The sequence below is a fragment of the Cuculus canorus genome, chromosome 5 (genome assembly GCF_017976375.1).
Source record: "Cuculus canorus isolate bCucCan1 chromosome 5, bCucCan1.pri, whole genome shotgun sequence".
Taxonomy (NCBI): Eukaryota; Metazoa; Chordata; class Aves; order Cuculiformes; family Cuculidae; genus Cuculus; species Cuculus canorus.
The window spans coordinates 51,845,318-51,859,825 of NC_071405.1; the positions used below are offsets into that span (position 1 = coordinate 51,845,318).

General features: G+C 45.2%; 1 protein-coding gene across 2 annotated transcripts in view; it reads left to right on the forward strand.

Moving 5' to 3' along the window:
- Positions 1 to 14,399, forward strand: part of CSTPP1 (centriolar satellite-associated tubulin polyglutamylase complex regulator 1) — an 86,509-nt gene extending 72,110 nt beyond the window's left edge. For both annotated transcript variants that reach the window (XM_054066742.1, XM_054066743.1), the window contains 5 exons: positions 3,314 to 3,399; positions 5,696 to 5,891; positions 7,599 to 7,708; positions 12,166 to 12,229; positions 12,747 to 14,399. In XM_054066742.1, the coding sequence (XP_053922717.1) occupies positions 3,314 to 3,399; positions 5,696 to 5,891; positions 7,599 to 7,708; positions 12,166 to 12,229; positions 12,747 to 12,927 (637 nt within the window). In that variant the 3' untranslated portion in view covers positions 12,928 to 14,399. The remainder of the gene's footprint in view (positions 1 to 3,313; positions 3,400 to 5,695; positions 5,892 to 7,598; positions 7,709 to 12,165; positions 12,230 to 12,746) is intronic.
- Positions 14,400 to 14,508: the final 109 nt, after the last annotated feature.

Below are 14,508 nucleotides of genomic sequence, written 5' to 3' on the forward strand. Positions count from 1 at the left end.
GCGCTACACAAATGCAGAAGTCATACCAAAAAAAGAGCCATACTATCTGTGTCTGTGAAACTTCTTGGTGCTTTTTTTGTTCAAAGGGTTATAGCCATTAGCAGGTGGAAGATTTTAATTTATAGCTATACCTTGGCTCTTCAGAGACACCTTTTGGCTTTCTGAATCGTGAAATTGCAAAAGGACAGAAAATGAAGGGATTCTTCTAGTTTAATGCCATGGGTTTAAGATCTGTACCTCAGCGCTGACTTTTCTAATAGAAACACAAGGAATTTACTGCCTGCATTTGAGTAGCAAGAGCTGAGTCGTTCACTGCTCCTGTGTACTACGGGAACTCATGTTGCACTGATCAGTGTAATTGAAGTGGGGCTTGCAAGTCTGTACCCCTGTTGCTAAAAGATTGCCTGAGAGTGCAGATCTTGCCCTTTTTGTATATTCCACTGATTGTTGCCTCCATGTATTAGTAAACAAACCAAGTCCCCAAAGACTTGCTTGAGCCAGCCTGCCTTAAGACAGATACTGTCAGTTAGTCCTTAATACTAGCAGAGAACAGTAAAAAATAAAAGTCCTTTCAACTTGCCTGGTCCTGGGGACATCCTGTCTAGGCTGGGTTTCTGAGATTTTAAACACAGTTAGTATATCATAAAGTTTCCCCACTGGCACAGTAGCAAGGCTTTCCTGCAAGCCAAACCAGCTTGAACCCTGAAAGACCACTACGCCCTTTACCGGAGTCCCTCAAGTGTAGGAATCTTTCTTCAGTCCTTTACAAAGTTTCTCTTAAATTTTTATTATTCACTGAGTTCTGACTACTAGTTTGTAAATTAGTCTGTGCCCCTGAGTGCTTAAAGTCTAATTTGGGCAAGAAAGAATGAATAAAGAATCCCTTGAAATATCAGCTACCTGATGACCTTTGAGTTGCAGTTCAAACTTCCGTATTTCATCCTCGGTTTTAGTCCTGCTGTCTGGGTTACAATCCATGGCTATAGCTCTTTGCCAGATATATCAGGGAAAAGGTGCAGATATGTTGTATGTGATGCTCTCCCAGCTTCCCTGACTGCTCAGTCAGCTGGCTGTGTAGGGAAATAGCCAGCTGCAGTCAATCTCCTCATAAATGATTGTATTGGATTTAAAGACTTCTCAGTATTTCCGGAGTGCAGACTCCTGGGCCAAGTGGAGTCAGTAAGCCAGCATCAGAATGCACCTGCTTCTATTTAGATGTTCCTCTGTCACATATGTGCTGTACAGCTATCCTTAGAGGCTCATTGCTGTCTAACAGCAAGAAATGTCCAGCAGATTCTCAGATCTCTGCCCACTTCTTCATGCTCTCCTCTAAGTAAGAGCCTGGGACTTGGTGCTGCAGAGCACAGCTATTGACCATAGCTTTAGATTCAAGAAGTGAAATGAGTTGATTGCCATGAAGGTGATATAATATTGTCTCTCTGCATAACAAATATGTAAAAAGCTTTCCACTCTTGGTTCTCCTGCATCTCGAGGATGGAGAAAATGCACTGGGAAAAGCTTCAGAGTTTGTGCTTGGAGGGTATCTGGGAGGCAGACCATCATTTCAAAGGAGGGAGTGCAGCTTATCAGCGATGTGGCCCATTGCATTTTCAATGCTTAAATAGTGGTTGGAAACACCAGTGCCTGAGCAGCATTACCTAAGAGATGAAGATGCTCTGCTGGCCAGCTTCAAAGCCATTTCCTTGGTGTGGCCATGGACAATCTCAGTAACATGCTTATTAGTGAGAATTAAGAACTGAAGCTACTGCTTCTTTAGACAGGAGGGGGCTTCTGGAACATAATAAATAAATCAGAAGCACTTTGACATCTTCAAAGGGTTTTGTTTTAAATACTGGCTTTTCTCCTGGGGATCCTCTTAGCCCCAGTCTTTCTTCTTTGAGATAATTAATTCAAGCTGCTCTACATGTTTGATTTTGCCACAGTGAAGAGAACTGGTCTGAATGGCAGGGAAGTCTTGCAAGATCCTGTAACTCTTCTAGGTCAGCCTCCCACACATCTCCCTGGCGTCTTTTACATGAAACAGAATAGTGTTTTTCCAGCAATGTGTTTAGACCATCGATGCTGCAGGAGTTGGTCTGTGGATTGCATTTGGTTCCATGATCAAAAGGGTCCTACTAAATGACCTGTACTTTGGCTGTAGTGAACTGATAGTACTTCTCATATGACATGATATGCTAGATGCTGCCTGTACAGGGTCAGTAGACGTGCACACAGTTGAAAAGGAGTACCAATTACCTTTCTTTAGCATCATATGAATACTCTGGTTTTTTTCCCATCAAAGAGAAGTGTTTCTTTCTGGTTTTCGATTTTACCCACTTCAGTGACTGACATTTTCATCCTTATGTAGTGGCAGTGACCAGAGCATTGGTTTTCCTTTCACTTTTATGAATGTTTTTGCCCAAACTTAATTCTCAAATCCAGAGACTTTTCTTGAAAGGAGGAGTTGGACTCTGCTATCACTTCCTCTTTATGACCTGTGGCTGATATTTTCCATATTCATGAAGTATGCTTCAAAATGGGGATGCATGTAGCTCCCTGCATGCACCTAGGGCTTAGCAGAGAGAAAGGAGACGTTTTCCCTGGCCCAAGTAGACTTCCTTTTCTGTGAAAGCCGTTTTGATAGTCAAATGATGGCCCTGATAGGTACAAAAAGGGACCAATTCATGCATTGGGAAAGGAGGCTAAGATGTTCACACTGTGTAATTAGAAAGCTGATTATTGGTGCAGTGTTACTTTCTCTGTAGTCAAGTAGAATTTGTTTGAGTATAGATTGGGAATTAATAACTGTTGTTATCCTTATGAATCTGAAAATATCTCAGTCTGATGAACTCTGATATGCAGAGGAATAGCGTAAGTCTCATTCTGCTTACACCAGTTTAATACTCATTTAACTGTCTCGTCTGTAGCACAGTTACTCTTTTATAGCCATGTGAGACAGCCTTGCATTTTTTATGACAGTTTGTTCCATTGTGTCCACCAGGCTTTGAATGCTTGACATCGGTGTCACACTGCTCTGCTCATGCTGTAGCTGAAGTGTCTCATAGCATTGACATTCAGGATCTTCTCCTCACTGCAGGTTCCTAAGCTGCTTTCACTTGATATTAGGGTGTCCATATCCATGCAGCAGTGAGTGTTCCTATTCCTCTCTCCTAACCTCTTGTACTGCGCTAAGCCACTAGCAATCCTCAATTGCACATAGCTCCCTAGCTGCACTTTCTCTAGCTCCGGGGTTCCTGGTTACAGACTTTGGTTCTTTTGTCGATGCTAAACTGTTTCTTTCATCTTATCCTAGGATTGTGCTGATGGATGATGCTATGGATTGCCTGATGTCTTTTTCTGATTTCCTCTTTGCTTTCCAGATTCAGTTCTACTACTCAGGTAAGTGCTGGGAAGCTGCTGACTCCACCCATGAGGGCAGCATTACAACTTCATAGCTCCCCAGTCCTTGCATTTTTTTGACACTTGTAAGGATATGGGTTTTCATAGAATATATATAGATAATGGAATCTGCTGATGAAAGGCATAACTGATGCCAAGAGATTAGGAGGCTTCATAAGGTGGTTCCAATTTTTTGTGAATAACAAGGTACCTGTAACTGTTATGACTTACACATGTATCTGCCTTAGCCTTGAGATATAAATTTTCAGCTTTATTTTTACCTAACAATTAACATGTACTAGGCAGATTTTTTTCCTTTCCTTAATGCAGCATTTTTGCCTCTAAAGTATTGGTCCCCTCTGGAGACAAGTTAAGAAAAGCAAACCAGCTGTTACCTTGAAAGGGAAAGGAACGGGACAAATGGATACAGTTCTTCCCCCTAATACTTGCCCAACTATCAGTTGGTTTCAGCTTAAAGCATTTCTGAACTGGGTATAGTTGCCATGGGTTTAGGAATCCCCGGTGGACTCCTCTCCCAAGAACTTCTCCAGCCTCCTTTTGAAATCACATTAACTTGTAACCTTCACACCACCTTTTGGCAAGGAGTTGCACAGGTCTGCCACCTGCCTCATGAAGTTTTGGTGTGTGTATCTCTACGTATGCTCACCCTCATATATACATCTATAAAAATCCCCATGTATTTTAGAATTGTAGTTCAGGAGACAAGGAGTAGAAACTTGGATAAGCATTTACAGGTGCTTGTTCTGTACAGGGTGACTGCTTTAAAATACATTGTCCTGTTTGTCCTAACCTCCCTAAAAGGTGGTTAAGGAAAGGGAAATCTCATTCAGGGAACTGCTTAAGTGGGAAAATAGAGGGAAACATTTCGTTTATTGAAGTTAGATATGCTCCAAATCACTGGAGGGTACTGAGGTGCCACTTACTCATCTTCAGGCACAGAGCACTTTCTGAAGGAAAAGCTCACGGATTTCTGCCCACTCACACTGAAATAGCTCCCTCTGATGGACGTAGCTCACAATTGGCCTTGACCAGAAAAAAAAGAGCCAGGTTTGGATACCAGGAGACAGTGGCTAGAAGCTGTGGTGGAGCACAGTCTGTGGTCAGAGAGGAGACTTGGGTGGCCTGCTGATCTGATCCAACCTGTTAATTCCCATCTTTCTAGCAGTTAAGAGTGAGCTGCTATGCCTAATAGAAAAAAAAAAATCTCTTAGTACTTCTCTGTATATACTTTCCCTGTAACTCCTCTGTGTATATCACATTATCCATGAAAACTAATCAAAAAAAAAAAAACAATTTCAAAATGGTGCTTTTGGTTTGGGCAGAACCAGGCCTTAGCTGGGGACAGAAAATGCATTTGGCAAGTTTTTCTTTGATATAACAAATATTTCCACAGAGCAGCAGAACCTCAGCACAGCCTCAGGGCCCACTGATATCCTGCCTTTCCTCTCCACCCACCTCACACACAGCATTACACTTCCATTCACTTGGGGCTTAAATGCCCCTTGAGTCTACACCAGGCTGCCCTTGTGTACACACACTCAAACGTCCCATCCCTGTCCTGTTCACCCAGGCACAATGCACACACACAGCCTGTCATACGCTCTCCCACCAACCCACACACATGCAAACTGCTCCAAGAGGAATCTAGATTTGTAAACTGCTGACCACATCCATAAACAAGCTTGTTTAAAATTAGACTCTTGCAGTAAACAATGGGTAGTATGAGGAGCCTGGGGAGCGATTTTCTGCCAACTCTAGCCCTGACCTGCCCTGGCCCTTCCTCTAGATCTCATGTTATATTTACTTTGGAGCAGCACAGAGACAAGCTGGGATGCAGCCTGGAGCCCTGACTAACTTGCTCCCTTTTCTGTTGCAGTTCCATGTAGTTTGTTCCCAACTTGGATGAGTTCTTAATCAGTGACAAGAGATGGAGAAGGAAACTTTTTAGACTTTGCAAACTACTTTTGTGTTTCACGTTAGCTTTCATGCTCCACCATTTTATCCATGGGCTAGCTAGCCTCTGTTGCCTTGAGAAGAATCATCCCAGAGTGAGTGGCTTCTCATAAGCATCCTGAGAGGAAAAAGCCAGAAACTTATATGGATATGGCTCTTTGTGCCTGGATAATAGCTGATGTGAATATGCGGGGTGCCACAGTGTTGCGCTTATCTCCTTTGGTGCTATGTACAACACAGTTTAATCCCAGGTCTGGTAGATCAGGAGGATGCTTTGCTGGTTATTGCCCTGAGTTTTAAGTTACTTTCTGTTTTTTTTCAGAGTTCCTGGAAAGTGTGGCTACCATTTACCAAGACCTACTGGCTGGTAAGAATCCAAATACTGTGATTGTGCCAACATCATCTTCTGGACTGCATCGGCAGCGCCAACCCCCAAGTGACTGCAGCCCACTTGATGGAGTAGAGGCATCTCTCTTCTACCAGTGCCTAGAGTCCTTGTGTGACAGATCAAAATACAGGTACAAATGGAGTCCAAAACACAGATTTGAAGTTTGTGTCTTTAGAGACGCTTTGTAAGGTTGGAGCTGTAAAGAAATATAGGTCTGAACAAGCTGTAACTCCCAAATAGATCTCATTGGAGAAGTATGAAGGGAGAGATGATAACTGAACCACTTTAAGCAAAGAAGAAACAATTTCATGGACCTAAGAAACATGGGATTTGAGCAGATTCTTGAAGTAATGGATTGATTTGGGTCGCTTTCTCACTTCTACATTCTCCCTTTCATCAAGGAGAGGTCCATCTACCATCATGAGTTAACTAGAGGAGATAAACAAGTGCAGGTGTGTTCTTGGGTGCTTGGGAAGCATAGGAAAGACACACTGGAGTGGATGAAGCCTTAGTACGCAGACAAGATCACAATGCTAGACTGTACCTGAGCCTGTGATGGAGCTGGTCTCCAGTTACAGATCCTAGGCACGAGACTACCTTAGTTTAGCAGAGAATGGAGCAATACCAGATCTTATTGTATAGCTTTGGACGCTTTCTTCGTAGTTTCTTGAAAGTAGTGAGTGTATGCCTTGCTAGAAGGCCATGGGCTAGAGCCACAAAAAGACTTGGGACATCAGGTCTATCCGATTCCTGCTTTAGGTGCCTGAATCAAATTTGTGATCCACAAAATTACTGCTGAACTGCTGTTTGGTAGTATAGATAGCTAAGCATGGAGATGTTGTTTTAAATAACAAAAACTCTATGTTCCCTGTGTGTCCTGAGAGCTTCAGATGGGAAGGACACTGTGAACCCGGTAGGTCAGGCTCTGTGCAGCAGTGTAAGGGGAGCCATTCCCAGCCTTTCATACAGTAGCTTGACACTCAGACAAGCTTTGGTAACCACCTTTGCCTGAGGGATCATCAGCCTACACCCACATTGTAGAGGGGTGCAGCTACATCACAAACTATTCAACACCTCTTTATGGAGGAAGTGGATCCATGTATGCCTCATCTCTGGATGTGTTCAAGGCCAAGTTGGGTGGATGTTTGAGCAGCCTGGTCTGGTGGGAGGTGTCCCTGCCCATGGCAGGGGGGTTGGAACTGGATGATCTTTAAGGTCCCTTCCAACCCAAACCATTCTGTAATTTATGAGGCAGTTTTATTTTGTATGAAATCCTTTAAGGAGCATTATGCAAGAGCAAGAATCACTATGATGATATTGCTTAGAAGTTAGAGGCAGGCATTAAGGTGAATGTAGAGGAAGGGGACATGTGAATTTAGTCCCCACCTAAATATTGTTTTCTGACATATTTAGGCTATCATTGGAAAGGTTTTCCTGCCCTTTGGATGACTATCAATGATAAAAGAGTGACAACAACCCTCAGGAAGGTTCTAAATGTTCTGAAAGAAAGGACTTCCCAGTTGATTTTTGAAAGAATATGCTAAGAGTTGGGATACCTATGTCTCTGAGTGAATCTAGGCTTTTCTCCCTGTCCTTGGAATACACAGGTAAGACTGCTCTGAGGGATGTATCCTAGCTCAAAAATCTCGTTCAGCGAATGAGGAGCAGGTGCGATGCTAAATAATCAAGCTGGTAACTATTTGTTTTAAAGTGAGTTAGGGCAACTTGACAGTGTTGGAACAGGTAAAAAGGTTTATTTCTGTAGTTTGAGCTGAGTCTTGGGGAAAAAAAAAATCATTTAAAAGACAAGATGACCTCTTTGTCTCTCTTTTCCTAGCTGTCCACCTTCTGCTCTTGTGAAGGAAATGTTGAGTAGTGCACAGAGACTGACCTTCTATGGATTCCTTATGGCACTTGCAAAGGATCAGGGGATCAACAGAGCCCTAGGTAAGACTCCTGTGAGTGGTGCAGCTCTAGATTTTTAGTCTTTCTGCATTTCTGCGGAATTTCCTCTGTAATTATGCCCCAGATTTTACACTGTCAGGAAGAGAGAGGCAAAGTTTTTCATCTTTTTGTTGATGGCTTAATCTTTAAAACATAACACTGTGCCTTACTGTCTGCTTGAAGCTGTGGAGCTTCTTCAAGGATAAAATTAGATATGAAATGCAGTCCTAGATAGCAATGTTCTACCTCTTCAATAGCTGATCATTTTTGCAGAACTGTCATTTTAACATGTTTAGCGACAAAGGTTGGGCAGAGGTAGTCAGGAGACAAGTAACATGGTTGACTGCTGCACTTGCAGCCCAGAAGGCCAACCGTATCCTGGGCTGCATCAAAAGAAGCGTTGCCAGCAGGTCAAGGCAACTGATTCTGCCCCTCTATTCCTCTCTTGTGAGACCTCATCTGGAGTATTGTGTCCAGTTCTGTAATTTTTAACATTTTAATTTTTAACAATTTTTAAAGGACATAGAACTGTTGGAATGGGTCCAGAGGAGGCTACAAGGATGGTCAGAGGGCTGGAGCACCTCCCATATGAGGACAGGCTGAGAGAGTTGGGCTTGTTCAGCCTGGAGAAGAGAAGGCTCTGAAGAGATCTTACAGCAACCTTCCAGTACCTGAAGGGGGCTACAAGAAAGCTGGGGAGGGCCTGTTCACAAAGGCTTGTAGTGATAGGACTAGGGACAATAGCTGTAAACTGGGGAGGGGCAGATTTAGACTAAACGTGAAGAATTTCTTTACCATGAGAGTGGTGAGGCACTGGCACAGGTTGCCCAGGGTGGTTGTGGCTGCCCCCATCCCTGGAGGTGTTCAAGGCCAGTTTAGATGAGGTGTTGGGACGGCCTGATCTAGTGGGAGGGGTACCTGCCCATGGCAGTGGGGTTGGAACTACATGATCTTAAATGTGCCTTCCAACCCAAACCATTCTATGATTCTGTGATTACCAAGCAGCATCTCATTGCTTGTTACCACGTTGTGCTGGTCAGTATTGTTCAAAAGGAAGGAAGCAAAGTGTTGCATAGGCAAAGGAGAGAATGTAAATTCAGACTCACAATTCCATGTCACCCCCATATGCCTTGCTTGTGCTCTACTTTCTCTTGCAAAAGGGAACAGAAACGGCTTTTTGTGTTTGATAAGACTGTGTCCAGGTTTAAATGTGTGGAGGCCCAAACACTCACCTGGCTAGTAACGGTAGGCTTTCTCTGTCTTTGAGTATCTGTTCTTGCCCTCTGCTTCTAGGCTTAAGTATCTGCCAGTCTTGATATTACAAAGAGAAACCACAGTGAAAAGGTGTTCTTTGCCTGAGGGCTTGTTCTTTTGCACAGGTGTGTATCATCGTAGGATAAAAGTGTCCCCTCCCTGGCTGAGCCCCTTCTTACAGCACACCATTTAAGCTGCTAATTCTCCTCTGGGGCAGGGCTGCTTACCCAGCAACATGGAGATTATATATCAAAGGTGCATAAATACAGCCCTGCAATCCCCTCTGCAAACAGGCTTAGGAAGCAGTGTATTCACTGAGGAAGGTGATGCCTGGGTTGCAGCAAGCAAAATCTCTTTTTTTCCTTTGCTTTATGAAATCCACTTCTAGTCAAGTAGAAAGGAAACAGATGAGCAGAAGAAAAAAAAAATCCTGTCCACAGCTTCCATTGTGCCATCTATAAAGTGTATGGGTTTTCGTTTCCATTAATGTGGGCCCATCTCCTGGCCCTCTGCCAGCCTCCTACGGAGGCCTCTCACAGAGGAGGGGCAGCAGCCACAAGTCTGACAGGTGCTAGCAGCTTGGCAAGGAAAGGAGAATTCTTTTCCTGGTGTCTTTTAATCTCTCCTGAAGGGTGATTTCAATAGTCTTTGGTCTGTAGGGGATCACAAGCTCCCCAAAGGCCTTCAGCGAGGGCAGTTTCTGGCAAAGGAGCTTTTGCTCAGGATGCTTGCCTTCCCTCTGGTCTCACAAAGCCAGCATCCTGCCTTGAGGAGCTGGGGTAGGGATTAGAGAGGTTCATTCAGGCTGGTGGAGCACTGATGAGTTTGTCAGGCAGGCTGGAATTTGCAGCCTAACTCTAGTGTCAATGTTGATTCATGAATCCTTTTATTGACTCTCCCAAGTAATTCTTGTGCCCTACAGACCTCATTGCACGTTCTGCAAATGCAGAAACAAGTTAAGCTTTAGCTGCTTATTCTTTTAGTTGAGCCCATGAAAGAGAGCAGGCTACTGGCACTCCACTGTACCTCTTGACACTGTGTTGCGGTGCCAAGCTTTCCTGTTCATTTGCAGGAAGGGAAGACCAGAACTGGAAGAAGTGGGGAGGTTGAGTTCTAGTCTAATCTGGTTCTAATTTTTAGGTACTCATTGTTGTATTTTTTATGACTTCTGCCAGCTTGCCTGTGTGAGGCTCTCCAGCCCATCCTTCAAGATGCCAGGGCCAGAATCCAGATTTGTGTCTCCACAGGGAATACAAAGACCTTCCCCCAAGACCCTGAGTGTAGCACCCAGGTCCTCTGAAAAACAAGAGCACTTCTCACTGCACTGTTGGCACGGATTACCAAATGTATTTTTGCTGGTGTGCAGTGGCACTATCTAGGCTGTGGGAGGGAATCGCTGTCATCTCTGTGCTGACTGATCACCTACCCAGCAGCCCTGTACAAGGTGGAATTTGTTACAGATCCGGGAAGGAGAGGTTTCCTAAAAGCCTGGTCTTCCTTTTGGGGCTCTTCTTGAGGTGCCAGTGTCCTTTCAGAGAATGACAAGGATAATCAACCAGCTGTTCCAGTCCTGAACTAAACCCATATCCGTCATCCTGAACAGGATTTCAAACATGAAAAGGCACATGCGGACTTTTGCTGAGAGAGGGTGCCCAAGTACTGGCTCCGCCCTTCACGCTGTCACCCAAACAGCAAGCAACACTTGTAATATGCAGAGTCAGGCCTGACTTTCCTGACCTGCAAGGAAGGCAGTAGTCTCATATCTGTGGAGTGTTTTGATCCCCAAGCTCAGTGCACCACAATAAAAGCAGGTGTCACAGCAGTGTAGGTCTTCCTGGGTGGTACAGCATGTGCGTCAGGTTGTGGCACAGACAACAACATATCTATTGCTCTGATAGGATCTGGGACTGGTGACTATACAGGGCAATTAGCAGAGGCCTGAAGCTGACAGGCTGTCATGTCTATGACAGTCAGTAGTTTTGCCTAGTGAATGGAATCATGTAATGGTTTGGGTTGGAAAGGACCTTAAAGATCATCCAGTTCCAACCCCACTGCCATGGGCAGGGACACCTCCCACCAGACCAGGCTGCCCAAGGGCCCATCCAACCTGGCTTTGAACACCTCCAGGGATGGGGCAGCCACAACCACCCTGGGCAACCTGTGCCAGCACCTCACCACTCTCATGGTAAAGAAATTCTTCCTAATGTCTAATCTAAATCTTCCTCCTTCCAGTTTAAAGCCATCCCCCCTCATCCTATCATTACATGCCCAAAAAGTCTTTCCCCAGCAATTTTGTGTGCCACATTCAGGTACTGGAAGGTCGCTGTAAAATTTCCCCAGAGCCACCTTTTCACCAGGCTGAACAATCTCAACTCTCTCAGCCTGTCCTCATATGGGAGGTGCTCCAGCCCTCTGATCATCTTTGTAGCCCTCCTCTGGACATGTTACAGCAGTTCCATATCCTTCTTATGTTGAGGATTCCAGAACTGGACACAATACTCCAGATGAGGTCTCGCTAGAGAGGAATAGAGGGGCAGAATCAGTTTGCTCGACCTGCTGGCCACGCTGCTTTTGATGCAGCCCAGAATACGGTTGGCCTTCTGGGCTGCGAGCACACATTGTCGGCTCATGTCAAGCTTCTCATCGATCAGCACCCAAAGTCCTTCTCTGCAGGGCTGCTCTCAATCACATCATCCCTCATCCTGTATTGAAACCATGAATTACCCTGACCCAGGCGTAGGACCTTGCACTTGGCCTTGTTGAACCTCATGAGGTTCTCACAGGCCCACTTCTCCAGCTTGTCCAGGTCCTTCTGAATGACATCCCGTCCTTCCAGTGTGGCAACCGCACCACTCAGCTTGGAGTCATTTGCAAACTTGCTGAGGGTGCACTTAATCTCACTGTCTATATCATTGATGAAGATATTAAACAGCAGTGGTCCCACTGAATGTCACCACTTGTCACGCTTTCCATGTGGACATCAAGCTGTTGACCACTGCTCTCTGAATGTGACCATTCAACGAATTCCTTACCCACCAAACAGTCCACCCATTGAATTCATCTCTCTCCAATTTAAGAAAATTTAAAAAATTAAGGAACAGTCTTCTCTGTCTTCCAGGGCAGATTCTGTATGCAGCTATGCCTTGAGCGCTTTTCTTTAAAAATGAATAGCCTAACTCTGCTTTCCTTTGTTTATTTTTTTCCAGGGGCTTTGCCAGATAAAGGAGACTTGTTTCTGGACCCTGCCATGGATCAGGAACTTGAAAAATTGTAAGTGGGGTTGCCTAAAGTAGAAGGTAAAGCAACAGATTAAGGGTAGTACACTAAGACTTCAGAAGTACTGTCCCTATTCTTTTGTTCTACTATAAAACAATAGAGGAGCTAACAGAGCAGCCTGAGCAGAGAGGGCCTCTTTCTTTGGGGTGCCTTGGTGCACCTAACCTTTCCTTAGAAAGGGCTTCAGAAACAGAGGGGAAAAGTATTCCTCAAACAGGGATCTAGAGGAAGCAGCAGTCTCTAATGAACAGAGAAATTTTGTTTGGATGGTGTAAACTAGGAGTGCTGGAGGACACAGGCTCACCCAAGAAACACCTGTTTAAACAGGAAGAATAATTCACGCAGCAAGTCTGGTAGGTACTAGGGCAAGGTGTTCCTTCTCTGTACCATGAACATCTTTCCATCCCTGTGCTAGTTGTAAGTCCTTCTCCCAGGTTCACTCCAAAACTGCTCTGGTGAAGGTTGGAGAGGACAAGTTAGGCTGCCTAGCACTTGTCTTTTTCTCTTTCAGGGTAGCTCAGGTTTCAGGACTTTCCATCTCCGGTCCCACCAGCTCCACTGGGGACACAGCTAATTTGCCTGTCCGTAACTCACCAAGGGTTAACTCTCCCTGGAAACCTCTACACCATCGGCGAAAAATGGATACCGAGAGTGAAGGTTCCAATGAAGAGACAGACTCCTCTGAAAATTGAAGGTTACGAGGATGGGCACAATTCCCACCTTGGGTTTCTCCAGAACACACTGGAGGAACAGCACTTCCTCCCAAAGCATCTGCTCTGACAATGCTTCTGTCTATGTCACCAGTGTGTCTGCAGCTGTGCCAGTCCCCATTACCAGGTCCACCCATCTCTTCCCAGGAAGAACATTTTTCCTAGCTCCAAATTCGTGTAGGAATAGCCCCTCTGTAGAAGCTATTTCCAGCTGCGTAGTTACACTGCCCTCCACTGGCAGGCAAGACAAACCTGCAGGTGCTAGGTCAGCCTCCACTTGGAAATAGCCGGGTATTCTCTCACCGGGGCTCTCCCTGGCAGTTCAGCAGGTGCTGGAGCAGTGGGAGTGCTCATGCGGGCTGCTTGCCAGCGTTTTGGTGTGTATCTGTGTTCAGACTTGGCCTAGACAATAGAGTGGTTCAACTGCCAGCGGCAGCTCTGTGCTCATACTCCATTATAATTATTCCCAGTAAAGCTGCACCTGCATACGATCAAAGGTAGAAAAATTCCCGAAGCTCCTAGAAAAGAAGGGTGTAGGTATTGCCATGCTATTTTTCTCTGCTTCCTCCTCCATGTGTCCAAGACTTGCCAAAGCAAATATAGCAAATAATCTAGATTGCACTAATTACTGCATGGTGTTGCCTTGCTCCTCTGCTGTACTGTTTCCTTCTGTGAGGCCTCCCACTGCCTCCAACAGCCCATTAAGGTCATTTGGAGAAGCCATCTTTGGGGGAGAGTGAAAAGAAACCTTTATATTTCTCAGCCTAAGGTGGCATGGCTTGCAAACATACAGAGCAGCTGCTGGGCTTGAGGGCAACAGAAGCACTAGAGGAGAAGGAAACAGTTATCAAACGAGTCCTGCTTTTTTTGGTAAATATTGGCATTGTGGCATCGCAGCGTAGCCCTTCCTTACAACTACAAAATGAAATAGCTTCTTGCATCAGTGGCAGTTAATCTGCAGTTTGGCTTCCACAGCCCTGAACACTTTGTCTAGTCCAGCTTCTGTGCCCCAGCTTGACAAGACTAGTCATTTCCTAGCGAACTTTAGTTTCTCTTGTTTCTTTAGGAGCTTCCTTGCTCATGCTGTCCATAAAATGCTGTAGCATGGGCAAGCAAGAGCTGCTAACCCTATAAAGCTTACAGTGTCCTTAAGCTGAGTGGATTCAACCCATGCTGGAGCTATTTTTACATTAATCCCACAACAGCTGCTGAGTCTGTACACAGTCCCACCTGGGGCAGCAGGGTGAGGGGTTATTTATTTATTTTAAGTTATTTTATTTATTAACGTGCTTGCTAACTGCACTTTCTCTCCCAGCCATCAGTGACTGTGACAGCCTGGCAATAAAGCAAGCTGCTCAAGGCCACTGCTGCGTCCAGGTTCTTCTGGGTGGCCTGGCAGCTCCTCAGGGCACTGGCAGAGCAATGGCCCTGTGGGAGTGGTACTAGCGGGCCCCATTCCCCGCTACCCTGGGCAGCACTGCCAGCCCTGGAGTCCCAGCCCCACCGCATGTCCTTATGGTGCAACCATGCCAGGACAGCGGGGTCAAGGCCACAGGCACCCCA